This window comes from Pogona vitticeps, chromosome ZW-PAR (assembly GCF_051106095.1).
Source record: "Pogona vitticeps strain Pit_001003342236 chromosome ZW-PAR, PviZW2.1, whole genome shotgun sequence".
NCBI classification, from domain to species: Eukaryota; Metazoa; Chordata; class Lepidosauria; order Squamata; family Agamidae; genus Pogona; species Pogona vitticeps.
Window position 1 is genome coordinate 11,040,585 of NC_135800.1, and position 27,420 is coordinate 11,068,004.

General features: G+C 51.9%; 1 protein-coding gene across 1 annotated transcript in view; it reads left to right on the top strand.

The window, feature by feature from the left end:
* CACNA1B (calcium voltage-gated channel subunit alpha1 B) overlaps positions 1-27,420 on the top strand; it is a 239,660-nt gene that overhangs the window by 164,976 nt on the left and 47,264 nt on the right. The window contains 7 exon segments of the mRNA XM_078382858.1: positions 966-1,072; positions 13,875-14,699; positions 15,829-16,046; positions 17,099-17,228; positions 18,096-18,225; positions 19,322-19,381; positions 19,987-20,093. Of these exon segments, the coding sequence (XP_078238984.1) occupies positions 966-1,072; positions 13,875-14,699; positions 15,829-16,046; positions 17,099-17,228; positions 18,096-18,225; positions 19,322-19,381; positions 19,987-20,093 (1,577 nt within the window).

The following is a 27,420-nucleotide window of genomic DNA, read 5'->3' on the forward strand; positions in this document are numbered from 1 at the left end:
CCAGAGTCGGGGTGATGTGACTGGATTTCCTCCCCCCAGCCATCCGTCTGGCCTCTGCATTTGGGACCTTTGGAAGGTTCTACATCGGCCTTAAGGGAAGCCCCACATAGACTGCATTGCAGAGGTCAAGCTTGGAGACTCCCCGTTCTTTGGAGGTCTGCAGTGGGACTGGGCTGGCTGCCCCAAGCGACGTGGGCTGGCTTTTCCCACAGCAGGCAGGGTGAGGAATTGGAACTCCCTCTCCAGCCTCTGCTCTGCAGACAGAGCTCCAGACTTGCTGATCGTGGCAGCCAGCTGGTCTGCCTCTTAATGTGCCTCAAAACACTTCCGGGCCAGTCCTTCCGGTTGGTAGAGGGAGGCAGGCGGTCAGCTAGGCATATCATGAATAGCCGGAAATGATTCGCTGAAAGATGTACTTTTACCGTCAGGATAGCAAGGTGGGGCTTCCTGTCGCCTATGTCAGTATAGGGACACACACACACACACACACACACACCCATATCTATGAAAGCAGTCCCCACTGATTCACTTATCCACAGTCAGAAAATACTGAAAATATTAAAAGAGAAATTAATTATAAAATGATGATGTTCCTTGAGCTGGCCACTAGAGGGAGGCCGGGACAGTGGCATGTATGGAGCTTGCTAGAGAAATGGATTTCCACCCTGCCCTTTCCAGAACGGGCCACTAGAGGGGGCCAGAGACCCTGCTTTGTATAGTGTTGAACTATTATCATAGCGTGCCACGTTTTTCAGCATCCACGGGGTGGGGTGGGGAATGCTGGGGTCCTGCTGTAGAACTTGGATGCCCTCAAGTACTCTGGGCTCAGACCTGGGTGGGCAGCGATACCCTCGGCTGTTCCAGTTTGGAGACCCAAAGGCCTCGGGCTGGCCTCGGTCGGCTGTAATTCCGTTGCCGCGTTCAGAAGACCTTTTTGCTCTTACGCTTCTTGTCTTGCCCAACAGGACGAAGAGGAGATGGAGGAGGCCACCAACCAGAAGCTGGCCCTGCAGAAGGCCAAGGAGGTGGCGGATGTCAGCCCCCTGTCGGCCGCTAACATTTCCATTGCCGCGTAAGGGTTCATTTTATTATTTAAGAAATGGGGTCCCGGATTCTCTCTTTTCATGTACCCGCCACAACCATGCCGGGCGAGGGTTCGATAGACGTCTTCCCTACCTCCACACTGCAAGACAAGCAGAGCTCAGAGGGTTACGTTCCCCCCAAAAAGGGAACTTCTTGCATTGCTTCTTATTCTGATCTGGTCACGTGCCTGTTGTCGTGGTCGTTACCCCCATTCACTACAGCAGGTCTTTGTGCTCTGCATTATTAACAAGGGCTGGGTAGCTCAGTGGTTTAAGGCCTCTGGCTGCGGAGCCGGAGGTTGGGAGTTTGATTCCCCCCACGGGTCCTCCTTGGCAGGGGGTGCTGGACCCGATGCTTCCAAGGGTCTTCTGCAGTTCTGAGTTCATTATTTTTATTATTTGATTATTTAGCAAGTTGTAGCGTCACCAGCACAACGGAAACATTCAGGGAAATCTTTGGGGTCCCTCTAGTGGCAGATCCTGTTATTGCGCTGTGAAAATCCGTGCCAAAACAAATCAAGGATGGTGCAAAAACGGTGGTCCCCTAGATCGCCTAGGACTGATAACGGAAGGGTATGAAGTTTGGAACTTTTCTCCCCAAATGCCCTTCCAAAGTAACTTTTGGGAACATCGAGACAGCTTTTCTCCTTCTGCCAATAGAGTGAACTTTGTTCCAACCCATCATGTGGCTTTTAGAATGTAACTTCATTACACCCTCATTACTTAAAAAAAGATTAACCAGTTACAATGAATGGTGTTCCTTGTGAATTGTTGCTTCCAAGGTTGCTGTGCATAGAATAGAATAGCCAATCTCTCAGTCTCAAGAGATGATGATAGTGTGCTCTGCATGGAGGACTTGGAACAGCGTCTCGTGTGGCTGAGAAGGCCAATTCGAGAGTGGCCATCCCTTCCACGCTGAAGACAAATCCAATCTGTCCCCTGTCCAGCTCCCTGCTCTTGCTGCTTTTGTGACTTCCCCTTTGCCTCGGCATGCTGGACAAGTGTCTCCTCAAATTGGGAGAGGCCATGGTGCAACGCCTGCCTCCAGGCTGAAAGCTCAGAGGTCAAGGTTTCCCATCTGTTGAGGTCCATTCCTAAGGCCTTCAGATCCCACTTGCAGATGTCCTTGTATCGCAGCTGGGGTTTCCCTCTGGGGCGATTTCCCTGCACTAATTCTCCATACAGGAGATCTTTTAGAATCCGACCATCAGCCATTCTTACAACATGCCCAACCCAAGTCGCTGTTTCAGTAATGTATGCATGCTGTGCAAGGCAACACCCATTCCATTGCGCATTTCAGTGCGTTTCAGTGAAGTAATAAAAGTCCAGAGGAGTGAGCACACGCTGTGACGGGGCCCCCATTCAGGGTCTCCCGTGGGAGGAGCCAACATGGCCGAGCTATCCAGTGCCGAGGTTTCAGGCGACGTCTCACCCTATACGGTCTCCTGTTCGCAGGCACAGACGTCTCTCGCACCTTGTATAGTGGCACCTCTGTGTAGTCGGGCGGGTGGCTTTGCAGTGGGATCTCGGATCCAGGCTGCCCCCCCCCCCTTTAAGCTGACATCTACCTCAAGTGGTAAATTCTGGAGAGGGTACCACCATCATCACTGCTGCCACTTCTCTTGGATTAACCCCCCCTCCAATGCCCAGGCATGATCCTCTTCCTGGGCTAGTGATCAAGGGCTAGGCTTAGTTTGTGCCCAGTAGGGTAGACCCACTGAATCCATGGGACTGAAGTGTTGGCTGAAGAAGAAGTCACACTTATTCATTCGACCTGCCTTTGTTGGGACTAGAGATGGGGGGGGTATTCGTATACGAATATCCCCACACAGGTGGCGTTCACGAGGGTCCAGCCCCATGGGGCCGGACGGTCCTCTCACCGATCCGCTGCGAATGTCAAACCTCGCTGCTAGGTTGTAGTGTGGTGAGCGGATCGTGCGCTGCGGAGCCATTACTAAAATTGCACCGTCCGCGGTGGACTGTCCGGCCTCATAAGGCTGGACCCTCGTTAACACTGCCTGTGCAGAGATATTCGTATTCGTATATGAATACCCCCATCGTTGGGACTCATCCGTTGTATGAGTCACCCCTACGGATGATGATGATAGCCTGTATTAGCCTGAACTGGGTGGCTGTCTCACCTGGCTTCTTTCTCCCAATGTTGCTTTTGGGAGACGCCACCAAGCAAGCAGTCTGGCCTAAGGGCCCCCGCACCAGGTGGCACCCTTCCAGCAGGCCTCTCGCAGAGGCTCGCGTTGGTCTGCGCACCCGATACACCCTAGCCTAGCGCTGTGGCACTGCAGCGCTTGTTCAGTTGGTAGCACGCACCCATCTGGTGGGTTGAGGGGCAGAAACATGGAGTAGCATGAACCCGGGGGCCTGCCCTAGTCCCCTAACCTGGTCTGCTGCTGCACCCCCAAGTTGGGGGGTGCTATTCCCTTGCCCGCATGTCCTATTCCCCCGGCCCCCGCTTGACTCACATAAGAAAGGTAAAGCTGTCCCTTCACCAGCAGAGAAGCAAGATTCAGCTGCTGCTCCACTCAGCTTCTGTCCCTGTGATAGAGGTGGGAGCAGAATCAGCTTGTCTTGAGTAGCCCTGGTTCCAAAGACAGAGAGAGAGAGAGAGAGAGAGAGAGAGAGAGAGAAAGAGAGACGCACACAGAGGAGATCCACAAGAATTGTGAGCATCTCTTCTTGAAACTCAGAATTTCAATGCCCTCATTTCTTGCCTCTAAGCAGGTTATGCGCTGAAGTCACTAGACTGTCCTGTGACCCGAGAAGGCACAGAAAGTCATGGGGATCTCTTGCTTCAGCTTGTTACTTCTAGTCTTCGCCTGACACTACGCAGATGCCGACCATTTCCAACCAAATTGTGCATCACCATTTCCAAGAAAGGAAAGACCAGCCCGATTAGACAGTGACCCCTGTTTCTGTTCACTGCTCGTGGCTTCCATAAAAGCGACAAAAGAGGAGCGATTAATTAATCAGTATTTATAGATGGTGTAGGAGATTTCAAACTGCTGACAGTCCCAACAAGAACAGACTCATCGAATCAACTGCGTTTATATTAGGGTTGGCTTTGCCATTCAACAGTTTACTCAGTGGGTCTACTCTCACTGGAACTAGGAATTTGCATTTATGCCCTAGGACGCCTGTGGCCCATTCAATAGAGGGTCAGTGGGGTTACCCAGAGAAAACCTGCACAAATAGCTTCGTTTCCGGCATGTTTAGCAAACCAGTGTTTTCTTTCTTTCCAAGTAGTAACATTCCCAGGATTTTCTAAATCCAGTTTCCAGAAGTGAATTACATGATTAAGCAGCGCTCCATCACAATACTAAGAGGATTAGACATCTACAGATCTAAGCTCCTTAGACCGCAGCCTTCCAGTTACTCGTTCGGAAGACGTTAGAGCGCCTTCTCGATTGATTGCCTTGACTAAATGGGTACACCAGATTGGCACATGTGGAAAAGCTGGACCTGGGTGCTTGTTTGGGGGACCCTGAAGGATCATAGTCTCGCCACACTTTGTGTGGGTACTGTTATTAACAATTGACACGTCATGGGTCTAAATCCAACGGGTGGTCTCAATGCAAAGGGAGCCATTGACTCCACTTCAGAATTGTGACGTTCACACCGTTCTGCTGTTTTATTATTTTTTTCTCGGTGGGTCTCTGCTTGGGGCTGCCAAACGGACTCAAGCCTTATGTCGCTGGAGATGTTCAGAATGGGCACTTGGGGGGTTGTGCCCAAAAGTCCTCCCCCAGGGGCTGGCCTGCCTGTAGGCAGCGAGGCGGAGGTGGAGTGAATTGCCACATCTTCCCTCTTGCCTAGGACCTCCGCGGACAACCTCAGGGAGGCAACCTGGCCAGGCTGTGACTTCCAGCCCACGTGTAACATCCCTTTGTGTCGGTCTGCCAATAAGATGCATACTGGCACTGTGGCATTGTCGTGTGCACCTGGAGGGCCTTCTTTCCCTGTGAGCCCAAGGAGCCGCCAATTTGAGCAACATTCAGGGCTCACCTTCATACCCCAAGATTCCCCCCGGCCTCTGCTGCCTTTATTGGACAGGTGAGGGGATGGTGGACAGGCCCCAGGGTGCCCGCTGGAGTCTCAGGGAAGTGCTGTGCCCTTCGGAGACCCATCCCAGGGCAAGCCGGGTGGGAGCAGCAGAAAGTTTAGCTTTTATTTGTTGAGTAGCTTTGAATCTGGACAGACTTTCCTGCCCCTTTCCGAGCTGGCGCCTGGGAGTCCCGGGTGGGTCTGCCTGTGGCTGAACGTGGTGGGGTGACTCCAGCAGGTGCACCCGTCCATTCTCTCTGTTCTCTTCCTTTGACCCCCCTGGCTTTTTGGCTCACCATCGCTGAGCCCCTTGTACCCGTGGAAGCGAGACATGGAGCGGAGCCCCATCACTGCAACGTGTCGAACCGTCTCATTGCCCAAGCCGTGACGACAGGGGCCCAAAGCACCGTGGGGGGGGGGAAGCTTCCCGCTTGGCTTGTTGGTGTTTTACTGAAAAGGAACATCCAGTGGTGTCCCCACCACCCCCACCACCACCTTGGGTCCTTGGATGTGCTTGAACTCCCAGAAGCCTCCACCCCTGACCATGCTTGACCAGGGTTTTTGGGAGTTGTAGTCCGGGAACCTTTGGGGACCCAAGGTTGGAAACCTCTGATCGAGGAGACGTCTGGGTGTTTTGAAGCAGCCTCTTGAAGCAATGCAAACTTCTCAACCGAAAATAATACCCTTTGAACCATTTTCTCCGCTTCAGAACTTTTCGAGGCGGGAAAATGGGCATTTTTTGCACAGAAGTGTGTGTGGTGTCCCCAAAGCCTTTAATTTTCACGCAGAACAGCTTGCGTTTTGCACGTGGAAACCACCTCGTATTGGTGAGAAAACCTGAGCATGTCTCACGTCCTTCACGGCGGAGGAAGCCATGGAAGGATCGGCTGAGGGGGGATCTCAAAAGACACTTGATCCAACTGGTTCAGGGGGAAAAAGGAAAGGTGCTCTCCAGTTTTTTTTTAATTTCGGCTGCTACCGGTGGGAACTTCTCTTCGCTCAAGATTTGTCTGCCTTGAAGGCTCTTGAGAAAAAGCCAAAAAGTTAATTGTCAGTAAAGTATAAGTAAAAAATGATTGCAGAGTTGCTTATGGGATCTTCTTGGGTTGATTTCTATGTGTGTTTTATTGCTAATACCCTTAAGGTCTACCAATCAGCGCCTGGTGCAAAAGGCACACAACAAGAATTTTGTAAAAAATCCCAGCCCCTGGAAGACCCAACCTGAGCGGAGAGCCAGCCGTCCCCCTCCAAAATCCGCTCTGGCTCCCCGCCTTTTTTTTTCTTGCCAGTGTTTTGCCATAAAAGGCATGAGGCACTGTGCACCTCCTGTTCTGGGTAAACGAGTGGGAGTCAGGAATCCCGTCGGGTCTAGTGAGAATCACTGAGGCATCTACTCAAGAGATCAAGGGTGGCCAACCTGGAGAGGTTCTCAGGGGAGCGGCAGCGTTCAGCAGCACAGGGGGCCAAAAATGCCAAAAATAACAGCAGCACCAGCCGCAGTGACAATAAACACAGAAAATAAAATCTGAATCGGATGGAACGTCCACTTTTGGAAAAATGGGGAATGCATGTGAACTATTCTAATTCAAACACCCCACACACAGACTTTCTTTTGGGGGGGGGATGTCCTTCAGGATAGAAAGCGGGAAGGCCCCAGGATGCAGAGCCCATAGGTGGTCCCACGGACACACCGGCTGTTCAAGGGTACGTCCGCAGGATCTTCCAGGGAGCGCCTCCTCTTTTACCCCATGGGTGCTAGAGGGCAGGGGTAGGGCAGACCACTGCAGGCCAGCTCCGTGAGGGCTGGCTGGCTGGCTTGCTGAACCGGCTTCTCCCTCTCCTCCTTCCTCTGCCAAGCCCATGGCATGTTAGCTGACTGGATGCCAGCTACCGGGTTTGGCTTGGGTTTGTTTTCCTCGCTGTGTTCTTGAAATGTGCCTTCGGTTCACTTGCTTGTTTTATGTGACCTGTGAACCAAGGTGTTGTATATAAACCTTCTTTTTGACCATTGTTAGGCACCTTTGGTTTGGTTTTGGTGGAAAAGGTAGGATATAAATTCAGCAATACACCTTGGCAAAAAGAAGGCAAAGTCCTGTAATTCTGTGAGGTTTGGATCGTGGCAACCAAGATCCAAACATGTTCAGCCACGCTGGGGCCAAGTAGGACCTTCCCAGGTGTTGATGGATGGCCCCTGCCCCATGGGCTTCATTGGAGAGAGCTGCTGGAACCTGCAGTTGTCATTCCCTGTCCCCCCCCCCGCCCCAGCTATCTCTTCTGAGCTAAGCAATGCATTGTTGAGCACAGAGTAAGTCCTATAACGACACCTTGCAGAGGCATCCGTCGATGTTCTGTATTTGCATATGGACAAGCATGGTCAACGGAAGCGTTCCAGTATATTATCTCTTCAGTTCCCCTTTTGTACAGTGTCCATTTTATTGCCGCTTAACGTTTGGGTGGGTGGGTTGGCTTCACGATGATCTTTCTTGCCTCCCTTTTCCAGTCAGCAGGCGGGGGGTCTCTCCCATCACCCGTCTTTCCTCACAGCCTGCTGGGGATCCTTTTCTGGCGCATGTTCCTGCTGACGGGACCCCCCAACCAAACCTGTACAAAAACCTCCTTCTCAGCCTTCCGTCCGGGTTCCTAAATTCTGTTGAGGACTTGATATTTTTTTTTATTTTCTTTTTTCCCTCTCACTTTTTTGTTCTTCTGTTTCTTGCATGTGCAGTTTTGTAAAGCAAACTCGAAGTACTGTTTCTCGCAGCTCGTCGGTCTCCAGCGTAAATTCACCGTGAGTTGCCCCTCTGTGTACAATATTCAGTCAATAGATTTATGGTATATATATATGATATATATGATATATACATAATATATATGATATATAGACACATACGGAAGGAGACCCTCCTTCCACCGGGCGCCCTTCCTTCCTTCCTTCCCTTCTGCTTTAGACATCGGCTTCATGGCGGCGCAGTCGGATGGCACCCGGAGCAGACCAGCCTTGCCCTCTTCCTGTTTGTGGGTTGCTCCGCAGCCGTTCCGTCGTCGTGTGGCGTCCTGTGTGCCTTCTCCCCTCGCCTCCCTCATCTCTCTGTGCTCTCGCATGATCCTCCTGCTGTCTCTCCTTCGCCCTCCTGCCTCCGCCATCACCTCCTCCGTTTTTGACCTTTGTGATCTTGTTCTATGCCTTGTCTTGAGTCGAAGTGATGTGTTTGGTTCCTCTCTCTTACTCCCATCTGAAGGATTTCTCCTTGCCCTGTTTTTTCCCATCCACCCACCCGGCGATGGTGTCGGGGGGGGGGAGAGCAAGGCAGAAGTTGAGTGAGAGGCAGTCAGTCCCCCCCCCCCCGAACCTGTGGTGCCCTTGTGGGGGGGGGGAAGAGGCTACTGGCATCCCTACCATCCCTAAAAGGGTCGCCATCTCGGTCCTCCTCTTCCTCGTCTGGTCCCTGAGCATTCGGTTACTGCCGGGGGTCTGGGAACCGAGCACGCCTCTCCCCAGAGGGAGAAGGCAAGCGCGGGATGGTCGCCCGCCACTTTCACTGCTGAGATGTTCAGAGAAGATGGCAGAGATGCCGTAGCTGCAAGGCCACCAGGCGCCAGAGGTTGGCCACCCTGACACCAGCCCTGGGCAAAAGAAAGGAGGGACGGACTTGGGGCGTTGGTCGCTCGGATGGTTGGGATGATACCCAAGAGGCCAGAGTGGACCCCGGGGGCAAAGGTCCCCAACTGACCCGGAAGCTAAACTGTGGGCATTAAAAGAACCCCGTTCCCTGGCATGAGAGGTGGCGGTCGTGGATGCCCACGTGAGCCGCTGAGAAAAGGGAGTCAGAGGAAGAAATGGAAGTTGGAGCCGTGAATGGTGGCGGCGGTGGCAGTGCCATGCCGCCCCCCAGCATTGAGGCGATGGGTCCCAGCGCTGGGGGAGAGGCGTGAGAGGGTTCTGTTTCACTCCTGCCCCGCTTCTGGTCCTCCCAGAGGGTCAGGGCCTGTTTGGCGTGGGAGCCCTGTGTGCTGGATTAGACGTCCCTTGGGTTGGATCCAGCGTGGCCCTCCTTGTGTTCCTTCAGAGCCACTCTCTTTTGGGTGGCCAGTTGGGGCGAGGAGCGTCGCTTCAATGCCCAGTAAACCCGTCTGGTCCGGGGAGATGGCGCCAGCCCGGTCGCTGTGGGGATTGGGACCACCGGGCAGTCACGCCGCCTCGCCCTGAGCGCTGCCTCGCGCCTGGCGCCTGGCGCCGTGGCCAGGAAAAGGTTAGGCAGAGTCCGTTTGGGAGCAGCCAGCTTGGGTCTTCCTCTCCACTTCCTGTTCAGGGCAGAGGGGGGCGGGAACCCTGCCCGAAAGAGGAGAAAACGCAAGAGGAGGCTGTTCTGAAGAACCACCCACGGCACAAAGAGGAGACCGTCGCTGCTCAGGAGGACGACGTCCCAGCTGTAACCCCCCCCCTCCCTATCAGCGAGAATTCAGGGGAGTCAGTCCAGAAGGCCCTCGGCTCGGACCGCTGTCACCTCCGGCTTCAGCCGCTCTCCATCTCGGAGCTCCTCCAGCGTTGCAGGCCCAGGCGTTGCGGGCAAGAGTTTTGCCGATGACCCTTTGCACCTCTTCAGGGAGGTGCTGAAAAGTTGCTGAGGATCTTCTCCAGCTGCTTCTGAGGGACCGTTCTACCAGGATGGCTTCTTGACTGTCACTTTCACTCCCTCCCTCTCCCTCTCTCTCAATCTCTCTCTCTCAATCTCTCTCTCTTTCTCTCTCATTTTTTGTTTTTTGGAGAAGGACAAGCAGAATCAGCAAAGGTACTGCAAGATGTCAGGCAAGAAGGAGCGAAGGGCAGCCTTCCAGATGTCACGGGACTGCAACTCCCCGGGTTGCTCACCACGGGCTCTGCTGGCTGAGGCGGACGGGAGTTCCAGGCCAGCAGCACCTGGTGGGGCCCACGCTCCCTAACCTGCTCTGGTGGACGGCAGCGTGGCCAAAGGTGCAAGTGAACTCTTAGAAACTGGAGTCCGTGGCATGTGCTCAGACCCTGATTTTAGAAATGGGATTTAGAAAGACCAAGATGGACCGGAGGAACACTCAAAAGGAACGAAAATAAGATCTGATTCCTTTAATCCACCTTTTGAAATGCTGACATTGAGCTACTCTTAAACACATGTTTGAGGGATGTGATGGTGCTGCAGATTAAACCGCAGAAGCCTCTATGCTGCAAGGTCAGAAGAGCAGCTGTTGTAAGATTGAATCCACACGACGGAGGGAGCCCCCGTCGCTTGTCCCAGCTCCTGCCAATCTAGCCGTTCAAAAGCATGAAAAAATGCAAGTAGGTAAATAAGTGCCACCTCAGTGGGAAGCTAACAGCGTTCCATGTCTAGTCGCGCTGGCCACGTGACCACGGAAACTGTCTACAGACAAACGCTGGCTCTGTGGGTTGGAAACGGGGATGAGCACCGCGCCCTAGAGTCGGACTAGACTAAATGTCAAGGGGAACCTTTACCTAAACAGAAGTAGAAAGGTCATCTCTGGATTAACAAGGCTAAGTTTTTTTTAAAAAAATAGACTGAAGCAAAATGCCTGTTCTGAAAGTAGATTGAAGCAAAGCTTGGAAAAGTTACTTTTGGGAAATATAACATCACGATCCCGTGGAATCAGCCACCGGTCAGACCTGCTCGGCTTTGGGTTGGATTCAGTGGCCTTCGAGGCCCCTCCCGACTCAAATGATTCCAGGGTTCTTTGAATTAGGGTTATGTCGTGCATGGATTGGACTACTAAAATGTTTTTTTAATTTTTTTAAAAAAAGAATAAACTGTAATAAAAAGGCAACAATCGAAATCCACGTAACTAACAACAAAAACATAAGCTCAGTTTCAAATCCAACAGACACCACACCGGCAGTGCTCTCTTCCGCCCTTGGTACAGTACTTTGTTTTTGCCTCCTTTTAAATTTACATTTCCCATTTCTCACCAAAAAATACAACGATTCTCGTCCTGGGGTACGTACCCAAATATAGTACCTGTATTAGAAAAACATTCCATATCTCCTTAAAATGATTTACTTTCAATATTCCCTTTTCTAACTTCCAATTTGTCACTGATAGTCATTTTCCACATTTATTTACACCAGTCCTCCATATTAAATTGGTTATTATTCTTCCAGTTCCTTGCAGATATCAATCTTGCAACTGTTACTATAATAATAATTAATCCCTTTCCGCCCCCATTCTAGTTTGATATTACCAAACATATTTTAAGAAGGCTATCATTGGACCCTTTCCTGTAACAATACCTATAATTTCCTTTATCTCTTTGAATGTCATCGACCTTCGGCCTCATTTCACATGTCCGCCTCATATGTACATGTGTGCCCCTTTCTTTCTTACATCTCCAACGTGAGGGTGGTACAGTACTTCATTATTTATTAAATTCAGTTTCACTGGGGTTAAATGACGTCTCCATATTACTTCACAATAATTTTCCTTAACCCCTGCAGACACATTATTCTTTATTCCACACCTTTTTCCACTGGACTACTAAAACGTGATCAGAAGATGAGCTTTCAAGTTCTACAGGAGTGTTTGTGAGACTGGAGATGACGATGAGAAGGTTGGGACCAGGGAGGAAAAAAAGAAAAAACGTCTCCAAACATCTTGTCGAAACAGGAAGCCACATTTCGGCTGAATATCAGGAAAAATGTCCTAACTGTTAGAGTAGTACGACAGTGGAACCTGTGACCTCGAGAGGCGATGAGCGCTCCAACGCTGAAGGCCTTCAAGAGAAACTTAGACAACCCCCTGGCAGATCTGCTTTGGTTTCTGACTTGAGCAGGGGGGTGGATTTGATGGCCTCAGAGTCCCCTCCCAACCTCGTTACTCTATGCTTCTCCGAAATCTCAAAGTTGCCGAATCTGTAGCAGAAATAAATAAGTTTGAAGACTTGGAAGGCCGAGGTGTGCTGGCGGTCACGTTGCCTCCCAGGGGCAGTCCTGTCAAGGGCCTTTCTGCACCTCTGTTGACAGAGGTCCCCCAGGGCATTCTGGGAGTTGGAGTCCAAAAAGTAGCTTTTCCAAGGGCTCCACTGAGACCACACCTGGCGCCATTGTTCCTCAAGTATCCCTCTTCGGACTTTTTGCTTAAGCCTGACACTTAACAGTAGCTCCAATGTTTAAATAACGCAAAACTCAAGAACGGAGTCCAGTGGAACCAAGACTGAAGGGGAGAAAAAGGGTAGCCTCCCTTTCCTTCCGCTGTCCATTCTGCCCCTGGTCAGCGGCCGAGGAGTGTCCAGGACAAGCGCAGGAGTGTCCGGAGAGGAGGGAGGGAGGAAACGCCCTGTGACAAGCCTGGAAGGCCCCTGGCCTACTGAGAAATCAGTTTGAAAGGTGGTTGAGATCCCTGTGGCTTGATCCAGCCGTTTCAAGGGGTCCTTTAGGTCAGTGGTCCCCAACCTTGGGCCTCCAGATGTTCTTGGACTACAACTCCCAGAAGCCTTCACCACCACCTCTGCTGGCCAGGATTTCTGGGAGTTGAAGTCCATGAACATCTGGAGGCCCAGCGTTGGGGACCATCTGCTCTAGGTTGTCCTGTGACTAATGGATTTGTCGTTCTAATTTGCTGCGGTGGTGGCTGCTAGCAGTCGTAGTATTGCATTGACTCTTTCTTCCTTCTCTTGGCTTTTTGATGTTTTTCTGCCGCTTTCCTGTTTTCTCCGCGGTCCCTGTCGAAATGTGTTGCTTGCTTCTATGGATCTTGAATCGCCTTTAGGCTTCCCAGAGGGATCCTGTTAAAAGGTCTCGCCTGCTTTTTAATAACCGGGGACTCCCTTGGGAACCGGCTGTCAGTGGAGCAGTTGGTGGCCAGAACCCTCACGGCTCAGGCAGCAGAGGCATTTTGGCCCTCCTGGCGTGCGGGGGGGGGGCAGGCCATGAGCGTTGGCTCTAAAGGCCATAGGCACAGAGCAGCATCTCCTCTGTGGGGCCCAGCCTTGATTTCTCCCATGTTCTGTCTGTCAGGTCAAGGTTCTCCTTTCGGCGTAGGCCGAGGGAGGGATCGGCCTGGAGCTCGGCCACGGCCTCAGAGCAGCCCAAACGTTCTCTTTTAATCTCCCCCCCCCCAGTCCATAGACTACGTAAAGGGCCTCCCAACAGTTCATCGTAAAGGCATGAAGGGAGCTGCATGTGCTCGTGCTGTGGAAGGCGTTCAGAACCCGTCTAGTCTCTCCTGGAAGAAAAGGGGGAGGCTCGGCTTCCTGCCCGTTTAAACCGGTAGGCAGCTCTTACGACCAAGGCCAGCAACTCAAGAGAAAAGGGCTTGGGAGACGAGGGAAGTACGGTTTTTGGACCATGAGCAGGGCAGTCGGAGGAAGGACGGGCAAAGAGGGGGCGAGGTGGCAAATGATGGGCTTTTTTTTGTATGGGTTGGCTTTCATTCATGGAGTGTGACCTGCAGACGTTTTGGCCCTCCACAGCAGTTGACTCTCCAAACCGCTGCAAAGGGACAGATTCATCTTAGAGTTTCCCTTCCAGCTTCACCTGCATTTGTGTATTCGTCCGGCTATTCTGTCCTGCCCTTGACCCTTTGATTTGGCTGTCTTTAATCACCTCTTGAACTTTGATCAACTTCTCGCCGATTTAGCCCCCAATTAGATGGTAATGACCTCTTCCTCTCTGCGGCTTTCCTCCCTCATTCCCATCTTCTGCTTCTCTTTCCTCCCTTCCTTTCCATTCCTCCCTCTTCCTCTCTCCTGTAGCAAGCAACAGAACTCTTCCAAATCTAAATCGGTGTGGGAGCAGAGGACCAGCCAGATTCGGATTAAAAACCGGGCCAGCTGTGAAGCGCTCTACAATGAGTTGGATCCGGAAGAGCGCGTGCGCTATGCCACCAACCTGCACATCCGTCCGGACATGAAGACTCATTTGGACCGCCCCCTGGTGGTTGAACCAAGGAGCGATGGACGCAACAACCATGTCAGTAAGCTAAGCCCCGTTGATGTGCAGGAGGCGCCAGAACAGGGGAAGGCTCCTGCACCCGAGGGTGCTGAGGGAGCCCGGAGACACCACCGACATCGAGAGAAAGACAAAGGAGGAGAGCATGAAAAGATCAGCCCACCCAAGGAAGAGAATGGGGAATCGGGCCCGAACCATAAAGAGGAATGCCACCGTCCCCACCGGAGCCGCAGCAAAGAGGGCGAGGGCGGCGGAAGGGAAGGGAGAGGGGAGCACAACCGAGGTCAAGAGGGAGGTCGCCGGCATCACCGCCGTGGCTCCATGGAGGAGGGCGCCGAGAGGGAACACCGGCGCCACCGTGGCCATCGCCACTCAGCCGAGCGGCAAGTCAGGGAAGGCAACGGGACGGTCAACGGAGCCAAGACGGAGCGTCGTTCGCGGCACCGAGGAGGCTCCCGGCCGGGGAACCGGGAAGGAGAGCCGGGCTCCAAGGGAGAAGGCGGCGAAGAACCCCACCGTCGGCACCGGATGAGGCAGAAGGCTCTCTCGACCTACGAGTCTGTCGAGAAAGAGAACGGGGAGAAGGAGGGCGAGCTGGGGGACAAGGAGCTGAGGAATCACCAGCCGAGGTGAGCCGGCCAAGGGGCTCAGCTCGGCCACGGGGAGGGCACTGCTTTGGCAACGCCACCCTCTGGAGGAAAGGGCCCTGGGTTGTGTGTGTGTGAGTGGAGGCAGACACAGAGAGATGGAGAGAGGGGGTTGGACCTTCAGATGCAAACTCTGGGAACGAACGGATCCTCTTGAGCTGCTGCTGCTGCTGCGGCTGTTGCTCAGAGAGGATGAATGAGGCAAATGTCTGCATGTTGGTGGCCTGGCGCCCCCTGCAAGGGCATGTTCTTACTTGGAAGGGTCCTTGAGCTTTAGTGATGCACAGGAGAGCTCTTTGCCTTCCACAAGCAATTAATTAATCAGCAGGACCCGTGAAAGATCCTTTGCTGTGCGCTGCCTGAAAACCCCCAGGCTCTGACGGCTCCAGGGCCCCTGAACCCACGCCCACCTCTTCCGTGTGGTGCCTACAGACTGCTCCTGAAGCAAATCCGGTTCCCGCCGAACATTTCCTGAGCCTTGGTCGGGAATCCTACAAGGCCAGTCCAAGTGGGTTCTTCTGGAAAGTGGCGTGAGCGTGAGAGCCCCCTAGCCTAGGAGCAGAACCTGGAGGTCTTCACGAGAGGGTGTGAAGCTCTGCGGGAAATGGCGGCTCAAGGACCGGCTCTGGGGCAAAACGGGCTGAGGTGAAGCCAAGCGATCCACAGATCTGGAAAGCGCTTGGTTCTGGAGTAAGCGGGATGGTGAAGACGCACTAGGTTGCAGGCCAGACTCCCAAAATCTGCCCAAGGGTTCGCCTCTCTTGGAGGGATCGGGCTTGGCACCTTGAGCAACGCTTGGCATCCCAGGTGCCCGATCACCCCAAGGACCTCTGGGTTGTTTCAAAGGCGGTTTCCAGTCCACCGCCAAGAATGCCCTTAGAGAGCAAGCTCTGGGAGCCTGTGGGGACACTTTTCTGGCCGCTGGACTGTGCAGGAGATGCAGCGGCCCCTTCAAGGGATATTGAAGAATGTCTTAAAGGATGGGGTGGGGGTGGGGGTATGTGCTCCACCCGCGCGGCAGAGTCTGGCCCCTCTTCTGCCTCTCCCGAAGACCCGGTGAAATGCCTGGTGCAAGCGGCTTTTGTCCTGAATCCCTGCTCTCCTCCCTCAGGGCAGGCCCAGGGGAGACAGAGCCTGGCGGGAGTGTGCCCGTCGCACCTCTGCACACCTTGCCCAGCACTTGCCTACAGAGGGTGCCTGAACAGCCAGAGGATGCTGACAACCAGAGGAACGTCACTCGCATGGGGCAGCCGCCTCTGGACAAAACGGCCACGGTGAACATTCCCGTCACCGTCACGGCGCCTCCGGGGGACACGGCGGTCATCCCGAGTGAGTACCTCCTCCAACTGGGGGAGCGGTCCGTCGGGAGGTCAGAGCCTATTCCGTCCAAGGCTCTCCGTTCTGCTCCAAGTGGCTTCTCCCTGAGCTGCTAGCTCGCCCGTAGAGGGAACCTTTGGCCTCCCAGACGCTGCAGACGTCAACCCCCATCCGCCCCACCAGCCTGGGCCTCCGGTAAGGGACGATGGGGGTTGTCGGTCAGAGCCTCTGGTGGGCTCAAGGGTCTGCCCCCACCCTACCCGACCTGATGGGAGGGCAGCCCATCTGATAGTGCTCCGAGAGCGCTCGCCCGAGCATGGGTGACGAGGAAGAAGAAGGGTCACGGGTGTTCGGAGAGGTAGCCTCGTATCTCTCTCAGTTGCCGTCTCCAAGTAAATCTTGTAAACTTGGTGTGGGTGGTAAGTGGGAGGCAGCGCCCCAGCCGTCTCCCTTTGAGTCCTTCTTTTCCGATTTTTCGGCCACTTGTCAGCCCTAACAGGGATACCCGCCAGCCTCGTGTAAGGAAACGGGCTTGGTTTCACTCTACACCTCTTGCCTTCGGGGGCGAAGCTAGGCTGTTTTTCCCAGGGGAGGCACTTGCCTGGCTGGAGTGCGGCTGCAGGGAGGTCCCGGCTTCACTTTTCCACCACGGCAAACTCTGACGACGGCTCGATGGGGAAGGAGCTTGATTGAGGGACGTGCCCCATCTGGATCGAACCATCCGGTCCGTCCTTCTGTGCTTTCCTTTTGTGGGCACATTTGCTTTGCTTCAGAAGGACAGACGCTCTTGCCAAGCTATGCACGGATAAGTTCTGTGCAAAATGTGCATAGCTTGGTAAGAAAAGGGGGTGGTGGTGGGGAAACCCCACTTGTCTCGTTCTCACAGTGGAGGTGAGAAATCTGAATGTGAAGAAGGAATTTCCTCTTGCTCCTGGTGCGACGCACGTGGGGATGGTTGGTTGCCCTCTTAATTGGTGGGAATTAAGTCAATGATTTGGCTGCAGGATCCCAAGCAGGTTAAAAGCTCCCATTTAGAGGCCTCTTTGCTTTTCCCGACACCACAGTAAACAACGTTGATTTTGAAACTAAGACAGAAGAGAAGAAAGACATGGATGCCGATAACGACTTGACAGAAAATGGACCCAAGCCAATCCTGCCTTACAGCTCTATGTTCATCTTAAGTCCGACCAACCCGTAAGTCATCTTAGCTGCTTTACTTTTTTCTTTTTCTCTTTTAAACTTAGCCCATAGTTTAGAAAATGACCTAGGCTGATTGAGGAAGCCACACTTTGACACTGGTTCTGTTAAACTAATATCGAAGCTTTCTCCTCCTACAAGAAGATGAAAGGCGTGCCGAGTGAGATCCATCTCACCCAGTGCTGATGATGCCAAGGGGGGGGTGTCTCTGTCCCATGGACCGAACCCAACCTGTGGGTGGAAAAAATGACCCACTTTTCCAGCTGGGAGCACAGAAGGGTCCCACTGGTTTCTCCCCTAAGTGGGCAGAGGATGATGCAGTACCCCACTCCCATCCAGTTGTGAAGCCAAGCATGGTCGTGATGGGAATTAAACCTCCCTGCGACGGGTGACCACACAGACCCGCTGAAGTCGTCCAGGATGACAGGCAGAGCAAAATTCCTTTTCTCGCCATCTGCTGACTGGCTAATTTTAACTGGAGGTTTCAGAGTCAGAACCAAGAACATTTTGCACAGAGAGCATTTGGCCAGGCACTGAAGTTACAGCTCAGAAAATCTGTCACTCTCTGTGTCTCCCACATTTGATTTTCTTCATTAAAAAAAAAAACAAACCCTTCAGGTTGTTTGTATCCTAAATACGTAGGTGTGGCATTTTGTCAAGTTTTCCTAAAAGAATCGGAAACTCCTCCTCAGCTGAGCTGAATTTTCAGAGGGGTTGGGAGTGGTCAAGCCGGGGCACGGGGACCCACACAACAAGCGTGAGGCGGGTCTGAACCGTGGCCGGTGGGCTTCCCCTCCATGCTTCCTGCAGTAGCGCATGCTTCCTTGCGGCTTTTCTTTTCCTTCCTGGTTTGGCCTCTTACAGAATCCGGCGGTTGTGCCATTACATCGTGAACATGCGTCACTTTGAGATGGTCATCCTCTTTGTCATTGTGCTCAGCAGTATTGCGCTGGCTACGGAAGACCCTGTTCAAGCGGAGTCCCCGAGGAATGAGGTAAAGAATCTTATTCTGCCCCCCCGTCTGACTGGGTTCAAACAGGGATGAGCATCGCTGGTAGGCAGGCAGAAAATGCTCACGAAATTCCTCATTGGCCTTGATTAAGCTCCCTCGATGCAGTAAGGCACCTCAGGCGGCAAATCTGAAAAATCTCAGCTGAAGGCGAAGGTCCTCACCTGCAGCTCAGAGCGGGGCAGGCCACCCTTTTTTTCCTTCCTCCTGGTCTCTGTAATTTGCATAAAACATCTCTAGTGTGCTTTCCATTTTTGTGAAGCAACACACACGCTGGTTTGTTAAGAAAAATCTCAGCAACCCATCCGGTGCTTCAGATTTTGACATGGGGAGAAGGATAACGCGGTGGGTCAATAAATGATCTCCATCCTAGGTTTAAACATCAGCTAAACATCTCTTTCCAGACTGCAAGGGAGGGGGCCCAAGGTTTGTAAGAAGGATCTGCCTTACAATGCCCCACATCTGCAGTCACTGTACAGATGTGGGGCATACCATGGAGTGAATCTGTCCCTTCTTCCTTCCATAGCCACCTTATTTAAGCCTCAAATGCTTTGCCTTGGAGTCAGAATGTAAACGGTGCCTTTTGCTAAGGGCTCGTTAAAGACAAACCAAACAAACTTCTCAATTGTCTGTATTGGCCTGATTTGTTAGTTCCGGCTTTTCCCAACCTGTCGAAGTCACATTGCGGCATGTTAAAAATGAGAAAGCCGTCTAGAGGGGGAAACGTGGTGGCCAACCCACTGTCGGCCCAGAAAACATTGCACAGAGCTTTAGGTCCATTCTTGGCTGAGTTGAATATTCAAAGCCCTGACTCCATAGGGGACAAGTTTAGGTTTAAGTAGCGCAATTCATGCTGAAGGACCACAGTGACCCATCTCCTCCTCTCGGGGGTTGGCCATAAACTCTCCAGGAAGTAGAAGAGGGCTGATAGGGACACCCTACTAGAAGAAAACTCTGCATCCTCCTTAGGTTGCCGCACACACAGCTACAAAAGTGAAAGGAAATGCCAACTCTGTCTCTAGTCCAGATCAAGTCCACTTTTAACGTCATGTAACTTTTGGACCTTTCCTTTTAATTTTAGGCTCTCAAGTACTTGGATTATATATTTACAGGTGTCTTCACGTTTGAGATGGTCATAAAGGTAAGCAACTCTCTGCGGTACTCGTCAGGTAGGAAGAAGGGGGGGAAGAGGAGGCAACGGAGGAGTTGGGCTTCCTCTGGTCCGCCCAAGAAGTGGTTGAAAAGGGCAGGGAAGGTTAGCGTTCGATTGAAGGTTAGGCTTGACGGGCCCATTGAAAAAGAAGTGGGCGTTAGGGTTGGGGTTCACATTAGGGTCGAGTTTATGTCTAGGGTGTGTGGTTGACGTAGCAGCTAAAAGGGAGCGAGGGTTAGAAGGCGAAGGTGTGGCGATGACTTTTAGCAGATGGCTCAGTATGCCAACATTTCATGCCTAAGGGGATTTCTTCCTTTGAGGCAACTCACCTCCAGAAAGTTACGCTCTTTGCCTAACAGAGCACCAGGATTTCAGCCAATTTCTCTCTCTCTCTCTCTCTCTCTCTCTCTCTCTGTAGATATACTTTCTCCTGCAATTTAGATTTTTAAAGGATTTCTCAAGTTCTTTCCCATTCTAAATCTGAAGATGTTTGCATGTTTTTTGACCCATGTGATCAGGAATAAACTGAAACAGAATCCTTCCCTTGCCACATCTTTTGCTCTGCATCTCTCTCTCTCTCTCTCTCTCTCCAGATGATTGATCTTGGCTTGCTGCTTCACCCGGGGTCCTATTTCCGAGATCTCTGGAACATCCTGGATTTTATTGTGGTCAGTGGAGCTCTAGTAGCATTCGCCTTTTCGTAAGTAGTTTTTTTCCCCCTTGACAGGCTCTCTTTGTCCAAAACTGCCAGGTGGGGGAAACTCTAATGTTGGAAATGCCACTGGTTGTTTTCCTGGAAATGTGTCTTGAAGTCCACAGTTCCTCAGCTCAGAAGGGCGGTCAAGTCTCAAACACTCTGGAGTGTTTAGAATAAGGGGTTGAGACACAGCTGGGAAAGTTCCTTTTTCCGGAACACAGCAGCCAGCATGGCCAGTGGCGACGCGGGCTTCGATGTTTTGAAGCCGCGTGTCAGATAAAGTAACTTCTCTGACCTCTGGTTTGAGCAGGTCTGTGCACTGCTTCTTAAATACCCGCCCAAACACCCTTGTGTGTTCTGGTTTCCCATGACAGGCGGGAGCACGGGGTGTCATAACAAGCCTTTGTGTTTGGACAAAACTGAAGAAGAGCCAGGCTCCCTCTTCCGTAGGCATCACCGTGCTTGTTCCTTGAGAGTCGGACCGGAGCTGTATGAGGGCGGCCAAGCCCTCGCGGGTTTCCCGGATCCCTTGATCCAGCCCGGTGGATGAGCTGCATGACCACAAGGCTGCCGTTCGGGTGGTGGGGCTGCAGAGCCTCCAGGACCCATCGGGCCAACGGTTGCCTGGCAGGTCTTGCAGGTTGCCACAGGGGGTAGGAGAGGAAGGAAGCCCCCCCCTCGTGCTCTGCCTTCCGCCTCCCTACTTCCAAGTCCCCGGGCAAGCCCCTTCCGCCTGAGGACAGGCCAGGCTTATTTTCCTGCATTCAGGGAACTGGGTCTGTTGTCCTCGAGTGTCCGGAGAAAGTCTCCTGCGCTTGGTTATGGCACCGACTCCTTGGGAGCAGTTTCCCCTTAACTGCTCTGGGGAACCGGCTTCCCCGACCGTCCATCTTTGGCTCTGCCAGTGGCGGTTCCTACATCAGCGACTTGTGTCGTGTTGTCACGGGTGCCTCGCCCATCGGGCCTTTGGGCGGGCTTTGGGCCAGATGCTCTCAGAGTGGAAATCTGCAGGGGCTCGGTCATCTCATCCTCTGCCCAGCGAGAGCTCTGACTGGAGGCGAGCTTATCCTTCGACTCCTGGGCCGTGCTCTCCGGACACACATTAGTCTTCCTCTAATGCAACTAAAGGGAACTCTGTACAATCCTCTCAACACTATATGCGATTATATAAGGCAACTTACGATGATATGTTCACAAATCAATGTAACCAGTATGCATATATAGGCGTAGCAAAATAGCAAGTCAGTGTCAGAACAAGACACATCACAACTCAAATATATCTTCTATCCAGCATGAGGTGAAAAACTCCCAAATATAATAACAATGATGTCCTTAGATAATTCCTGACAGGATAAGGACTCAGCGAGCCCCGAGCATCTCGTCCAGTCCCCCTTGCTTGTTTTGTGGTGTATGACTTCTTCATGCGTCTGTCCCTCCCTTGTGCAGATCTCTGCGGCTAAAAAATTACAGCCAACTCCTATGTGCCAAAATGCAAAATCACACAACCCCAGCGCCCAGCCATAGAGGAATTCCCCAGATCATCTCCAAAAAGCCCTTCGTTCCCTTGTTGCCGTTGTACCTTCACATCCTCCACTTGAGAACACTCCCGAGAGATCAGCTTATCTGTCTTCCCTCATGCCGTCCCTGAGAGAAGTTCTGGAAGCCGCCTGACCAGCCGGGTCACAAACGCAGCAAGCCCAGAGGGATGAGGATGGAGCCCGGTCAGAATTTCGACCGGTTGGGCTTCGTCATCATAATTTGGAAATCCAAAAGCACTTTTTTTTGTTGCAGACTACAGTACGTCTGTCTAGCCACATGATAGGAAAGGTTTGAATGCTGTTTGTATATTGCACAAAATCTAGGGTCATCCGGGGAGTGATTTTCGGAGAATTTTTTTTTATGTTGACTTGTTATTATGCTACACATATACAGTATATGCATACTCGTTATATTTGTTTGTTTGTTTGTTTGGCTTTTATACCACCCATCTAGATGAATCTGCTCTGGGCCGTTTACAGTGCGAAAAGCAATAAAATTAAAAACATCAATAAAACAAGCAAAACATAGCCCAAGATGGAAAAACCAGGGGAAGAAAATAAGTAATGTCAGGCAGGAACACATCATTGTAAGTTGCATTATATAATCACGTATAGTATTTAACAGATTGTACGGAATTTCCTTTAGTTGTACTAGTTCTGTTCCATACTCTTCTTTTTGTTAAATGCATCTTTCCCCGGCAGTCGTGGCACCGGGAAGCAGAGCCGCCTCAGTTAGAAGCACCAGCTACTACGGCCATGAAGCCTGGCTTCTCGTTGCCCGAAAGTGGCACTTCTACAAATCTCCTTGATTCGGTGGTTTCCTTCCGTTGGGGGGGGGAGCAGTTGGGATCAGTCCCTATGTGTCACATGGAGAAGGCTAAAGCTGACCATCACCGTCATTTATCAGAACAAGCTTGCAGAGTAAATTAATGGGCTCCAGAGGAATTTGGGGGCCATGTACTGTCTGTTTACTAAGCCTTAACTATTTCCATGTCCGTGGTGACTGCCAGAGGCAGATTCTCCACTCTGTTTGGGGGGGTATTGAAACTCAAGGCACCACAATGCCAAATTGTTTCAGGGAGATGAGAAATATCCCACAGTTTCTCAGACATGGGGCTCACCATTAACAGGGGTAGCAGCACCACTTTGGCGGTGTTTTGCCACCACTGCTTGAGCCATTTGGATGTGAGACTCTGGGAGGGCGAGATCCTGGGGAGGTCGTTTGTTGCCCAGCTTTGCTCCAGTGAGCCCCGAGCGGGACTCCCGTTCCCAACACCTTTGCGAGGTAGGTCCCAGCATCCCCAGTGAATTCCACAGGCCGGGAAGAGCTGGTGGTCCGGATCTCCCTCTCCGCGCCCACCACTCTGCCCTCGGTCCTTTGCTCAGGGGCTCTTAGGGGCAAAGACTCTACAGAGTTTCTAAGGACAGGGAAGAGCGCGTTTCCCCGCCTCTCCAAAAAAACGGGAGGGTGTTTGTGGTGCGTCTTGTGCTCCCAGTTGTTTCGCTCCCTGTTGTCTTTGTGCAGAAGAAAAGGAGGGGGGGCTGAATGTCGCCGGTTCCGCCGGTCTGCTGTGAGATGCCTGCTCGCTCTGCTCTCCTTCCTTCCCACTGACACTTGACTCTTTCTTTGTCTTCCTCGCACTGGGATCTTCTCTGTAGGAGTTTCATGGGGTAATGCACTGTTGTTTTCCCTTGCGCCGCCACCGCCGTGTCCTTGCCTGCCCTGGGTCCAGGGCCGCCCTCCCCGTCGACCGTGTTGGGGCCATTTCATTGCCTGCCCTCTGCCTGTCTCGCCAATCACCGCGGCCTTCCTTAACAACCAGCCCTGTTCAACTAACATCGCGGCACAAAGCAATGCCCTCTGAAGCTGCCCTCTGTGGTTCTTTTTTCGGCGCGATCTAACCACAGAAAAGACTGCTTGAAACAGCAGCGATAGGTCATCCCTGGCACGTACCGTTCTGGAGTCGGAGAAGCCCTGTTCAGGCATTCCAAAAAGTAGGAGCAGGGAGAGAGAGTTCTAATCCTGCTCTTCACCTGTCCGTGTGAAGGAGACATTCTTAAGAGGAGCCAGTCTGCCACACGTGGGGTCTCTCCATGCAGTTAGAAACCCTGATCTATCAAGATTCCCAACTGGATGGAGACAGACGCTATAAGTAGCCGAAGCTTTATTCCTCGTGTAATCCCATGTCCCAGCAAGAGACAGGGCAGTCTCCCTGCTCACACTTTCAAGGAAAGCCCTTTAAAAACACGCGAGTAGGGCTAGAGACATTTCGACGGTCTCTGGGGGAATCCGGTCACTCGCCTGAAAGCTTGTTAGAGCTCTCCAGTGAGACCAGTGTGGGTGGGTGGTGGATTTCCCCGGAACACGTTCTTATGCATGAATTATGGGGGGTGGTTAGTTGTGTTCTCGGGTGCATGACTGACATTCCCCCTACGATGCACGATTTCACAGAACGGTGGTTCCTAGAGGTGTCCCCTGACTTCCGTCGAAGTGAATCTTAGATCTAGCCCTACCGCTGCTCCAGAACCTAGCTTCAGAGTTGTCTGCGGTGCAGGCGTTGTGTGTATCTTCAGCAGGTGGGACATGGAAGGCCAGAATATCAGAAAACCTGTAGGCTAGGGTCTTGTGACCTAGCAGAACCATGTTTTGTTTTTAATTGAAGAGACTGTAGGAGTACTTATGCCACACAGAAACCTCCTGTTAGAGGTTATGCCAGGCTTTGCTTTCTGAAGAATCACACCTCACGTGTTCTAGTCCAGTGTTTCCCAACCTTGGGTCCCCAGATATCCTTGGACTAGAATTCCCAGAAGCCTTCCCCACGAGCTGTGCTGTCCAGGATTTCTGGGACGTTGTTGTCCAGGAACCTCTGGGGTTCCAAAGCACTGTTCTAGTAGAAAAGCCAAGTTCACGCTAAGAGTTTGTTTCAAAGATGATCAGCAGCCCATACTTTGAAATCATAAGAATATCAGTAATCGTAAAAAATAATAGCCATTACAGCAGTAGCAAACCACACAATACAGCCACCAATGGATTTCATATGGATATCCCAAGTATCATACAATGGTGCTTTGAAAGTGCTTGGGCATCTGCTTGCTGGGAAATCTTAGCTCGTCCTCGGCAGAGTTTGGAAGTCTGCTCAGAAAGGTGGATTTCAGCACCTGGGAGAGCGACCTGCTGGTGGCATCGCCTCTTCTGTTGACCCATTTGGGATGCAGAGAAGCGTAAGGTTGCCCTTGCATGCTAATACCGGAGAGCTTGTGCCTCCTGGTTATGAAAGGAAGTTGGGCCAGGGGCTTCCTTCTTTTCTCCCTTCATCCCAGATACAAAGACACGGTGGGCCATTGAGTAGTGGAACAAGACGCTTCAGAAGTGGAAGACTAAGGACCAGACCAGATGTTCTAGATGGCCCATTGTCAGAAATTCAAAACTGTTGTCGCCTCCCCCACGTTGCCTGAGATGTGATTTAGAGAGACCACAGTGACCGAGTCATAAGCATGCCAACATTTATTTACAGTCACAGAACAAAGCAAGCCGGTTTCCTCGACAGGAAAGGTGGAAATAACTCCCACCATGACCATCACACACGTTGCAGTCCTTGGCAAATGCCTTCTTCGTTTGTAGCGTAGGGTTTGGCTCTGGAATCAGCCAGTGGTTGTGTTCAGGCATTGAAATCTATTGGCCCAAGTGGTGTAGGGGTTCAAACAGTCCCTGAGGGCAGCTGCATAAATGCCCAATTGGTTTCCAACTGTTGGCTTATATGCCCACCCCCCCTGCCTTCCTCCCCACTTGACGGCCGGCAGTTCCATCTCTCCCAGGAGGAAGAGATGATGCCTTAACTGGATGGGGCAATCATCTGTGCCTGGGAAGGGGTTCCTGTCAACTTTCTTTTTGGCTCAGAAAACAGTTTTGTTGAAGAAGGCCGTACTCCATATCTGTGGAGTCTCTCCCTCAGTCAGAAACCCCATTTTCCGATTGACCAGATAAAGATCTGACACCCTTAAAAGAGTTACGATGAAGGAAGCAAGGCTGCCTTGCTCCCCTCCTCACGGGTTGTGTTTATTCATGCTCACTGTAAAATAGACGTGGAGGTGACCTCAGCATGGCTCCTCATTTGCAGGAGACACAACAAACAAGCACTTATGGCAAGCTGCCATATATTTACTCAAACCTTCCCCGAAAACAGTCCTCCCCAACTTTCAATCACTCAATAACCACGCCCTACAGTTAGAAACCTCTCCCTCCCCGCCCCCTTGGTCCCTTCCTAGTTTGTAGGAGGAAACTCGTTGATGGGCTCAGCCAGCGCAGCCCGTCTCAGCACTGCTGCAAGTGGCCTACCACTGTTTTCTGAGCCATCCACACAACCCTCAACTGGTCTCCAAGGCGTTTGTGACCCCAGGAGCTTCCTGGCTGTCAAGGAAACCTGAGGGCCTTCCCAAAGAGAGAGGGGGGGTGTTGTTCCTACCTTCCTTTCTTCCAGCCCGCGCACCAAATCTGTATCTCTCCTTTAACAGAGGACTCTAGCGTGGTGGACGTTGCCCCCACATTCATTCATTCATTCATTCATTCATTCATTCATTCATTCATTCATTCATTCATTCATTCATTCATTCTTTCTTTCTTTCTTTCTTTCTTTCTTTCTTTCTTTCTTTCTTTCTTTCTTTCTTTCTTTCTTTCTTTCTTTCTTTCTTTCTTTCTTCCTTTCTTCCTTCCTTCCTTCCTTCCTTCCTTCCTTCCTTCCTCCCTCCCTCCCTCCCTCCCTCCCTTCCTTCCTTCCTTCCTTCCTTCCTTCCTTCCTTCCTTCCTTCCTTCCTTCCTTCCTTCCTTCCTTCCTTCCTTCCTTCCTTCCTTCCTTCCTTCCTTCCTTCTATCCACCATGCTCCTTCCTTCCTTCCTCCTTCCCTTCCTTCCTTCTATTCATCATCAGCTCCTTCCTTCCTTCCTTCCTTCCTCCCTCCCTCCCTCCCTCCCTCCCTTCTATCCACCATCAGCTCCTTCCTTCTATCCACCATCAGCTCCTTCCTTCCTTCCTTCCTTCCTTCCTTCCTTCCTTCCTTCCTTCCTTCCTTCCTTCCTTCCTTCCTTCCTTCCTTCCTTCCTTCCTTCCTTCCTTCCTTCTATCCACCATGCTCCTTCCTTCCTTCCTCCTTCCCTTCCTTCCTTCTATTCATCATCAGCTCCTTCCTTCCTTCCTTCCTTCCTTCCTTCCTCCCTCCCTCCCTCCCTTCTATCCACCATCAGCTCCTTCCTTCTATCCACCATCAGCTCCTTCCTTCCTTTCTTCCTTCCTTCCTTCCTTCCTTCCTTCCTTCCTTCCTTCCTCCCTCCCTCCCTCCCTCCCTCCCTCCCTTCCTTCCTTCCTTCCTTCCTTCCTTCCTTCCTTCCTTCCTTCCTTCCTTCCTTCCTTCCTTCCTTCCTTCCTTCTATTCATCATCAGCTCCTTCCTTCTTTTCTTCTATTCATCATCAGCTCCTTCCTTCCTTCCTTCCTTCCTCCCTCCCTCCCTCCCTCCCTCCCTTCTATCCACCATCAGCTCCTTCCTTCTATCCACCATCAGCTCCTTCCTTCCTTCCTTCCTTCCTTCCTTCCTTCCTTCCTTCCTTCCTTCCTTCCTTCCTTCCTTCCTTCCTTCCTTCCTTCCTTCCTTCCTTCCTTCCTTCCTCTGTCTGTCTGTCTGTCTGTCTCCTTCCCCCCCCCCTTTCTAAAGAGAGAATTGTCATCTCTTGAGGTTTGCTAGAGAGGAGTCTGTGTTCTGTTTTATCCTCCGGCGGACAGTGAGAGAGGCTGAACCGTG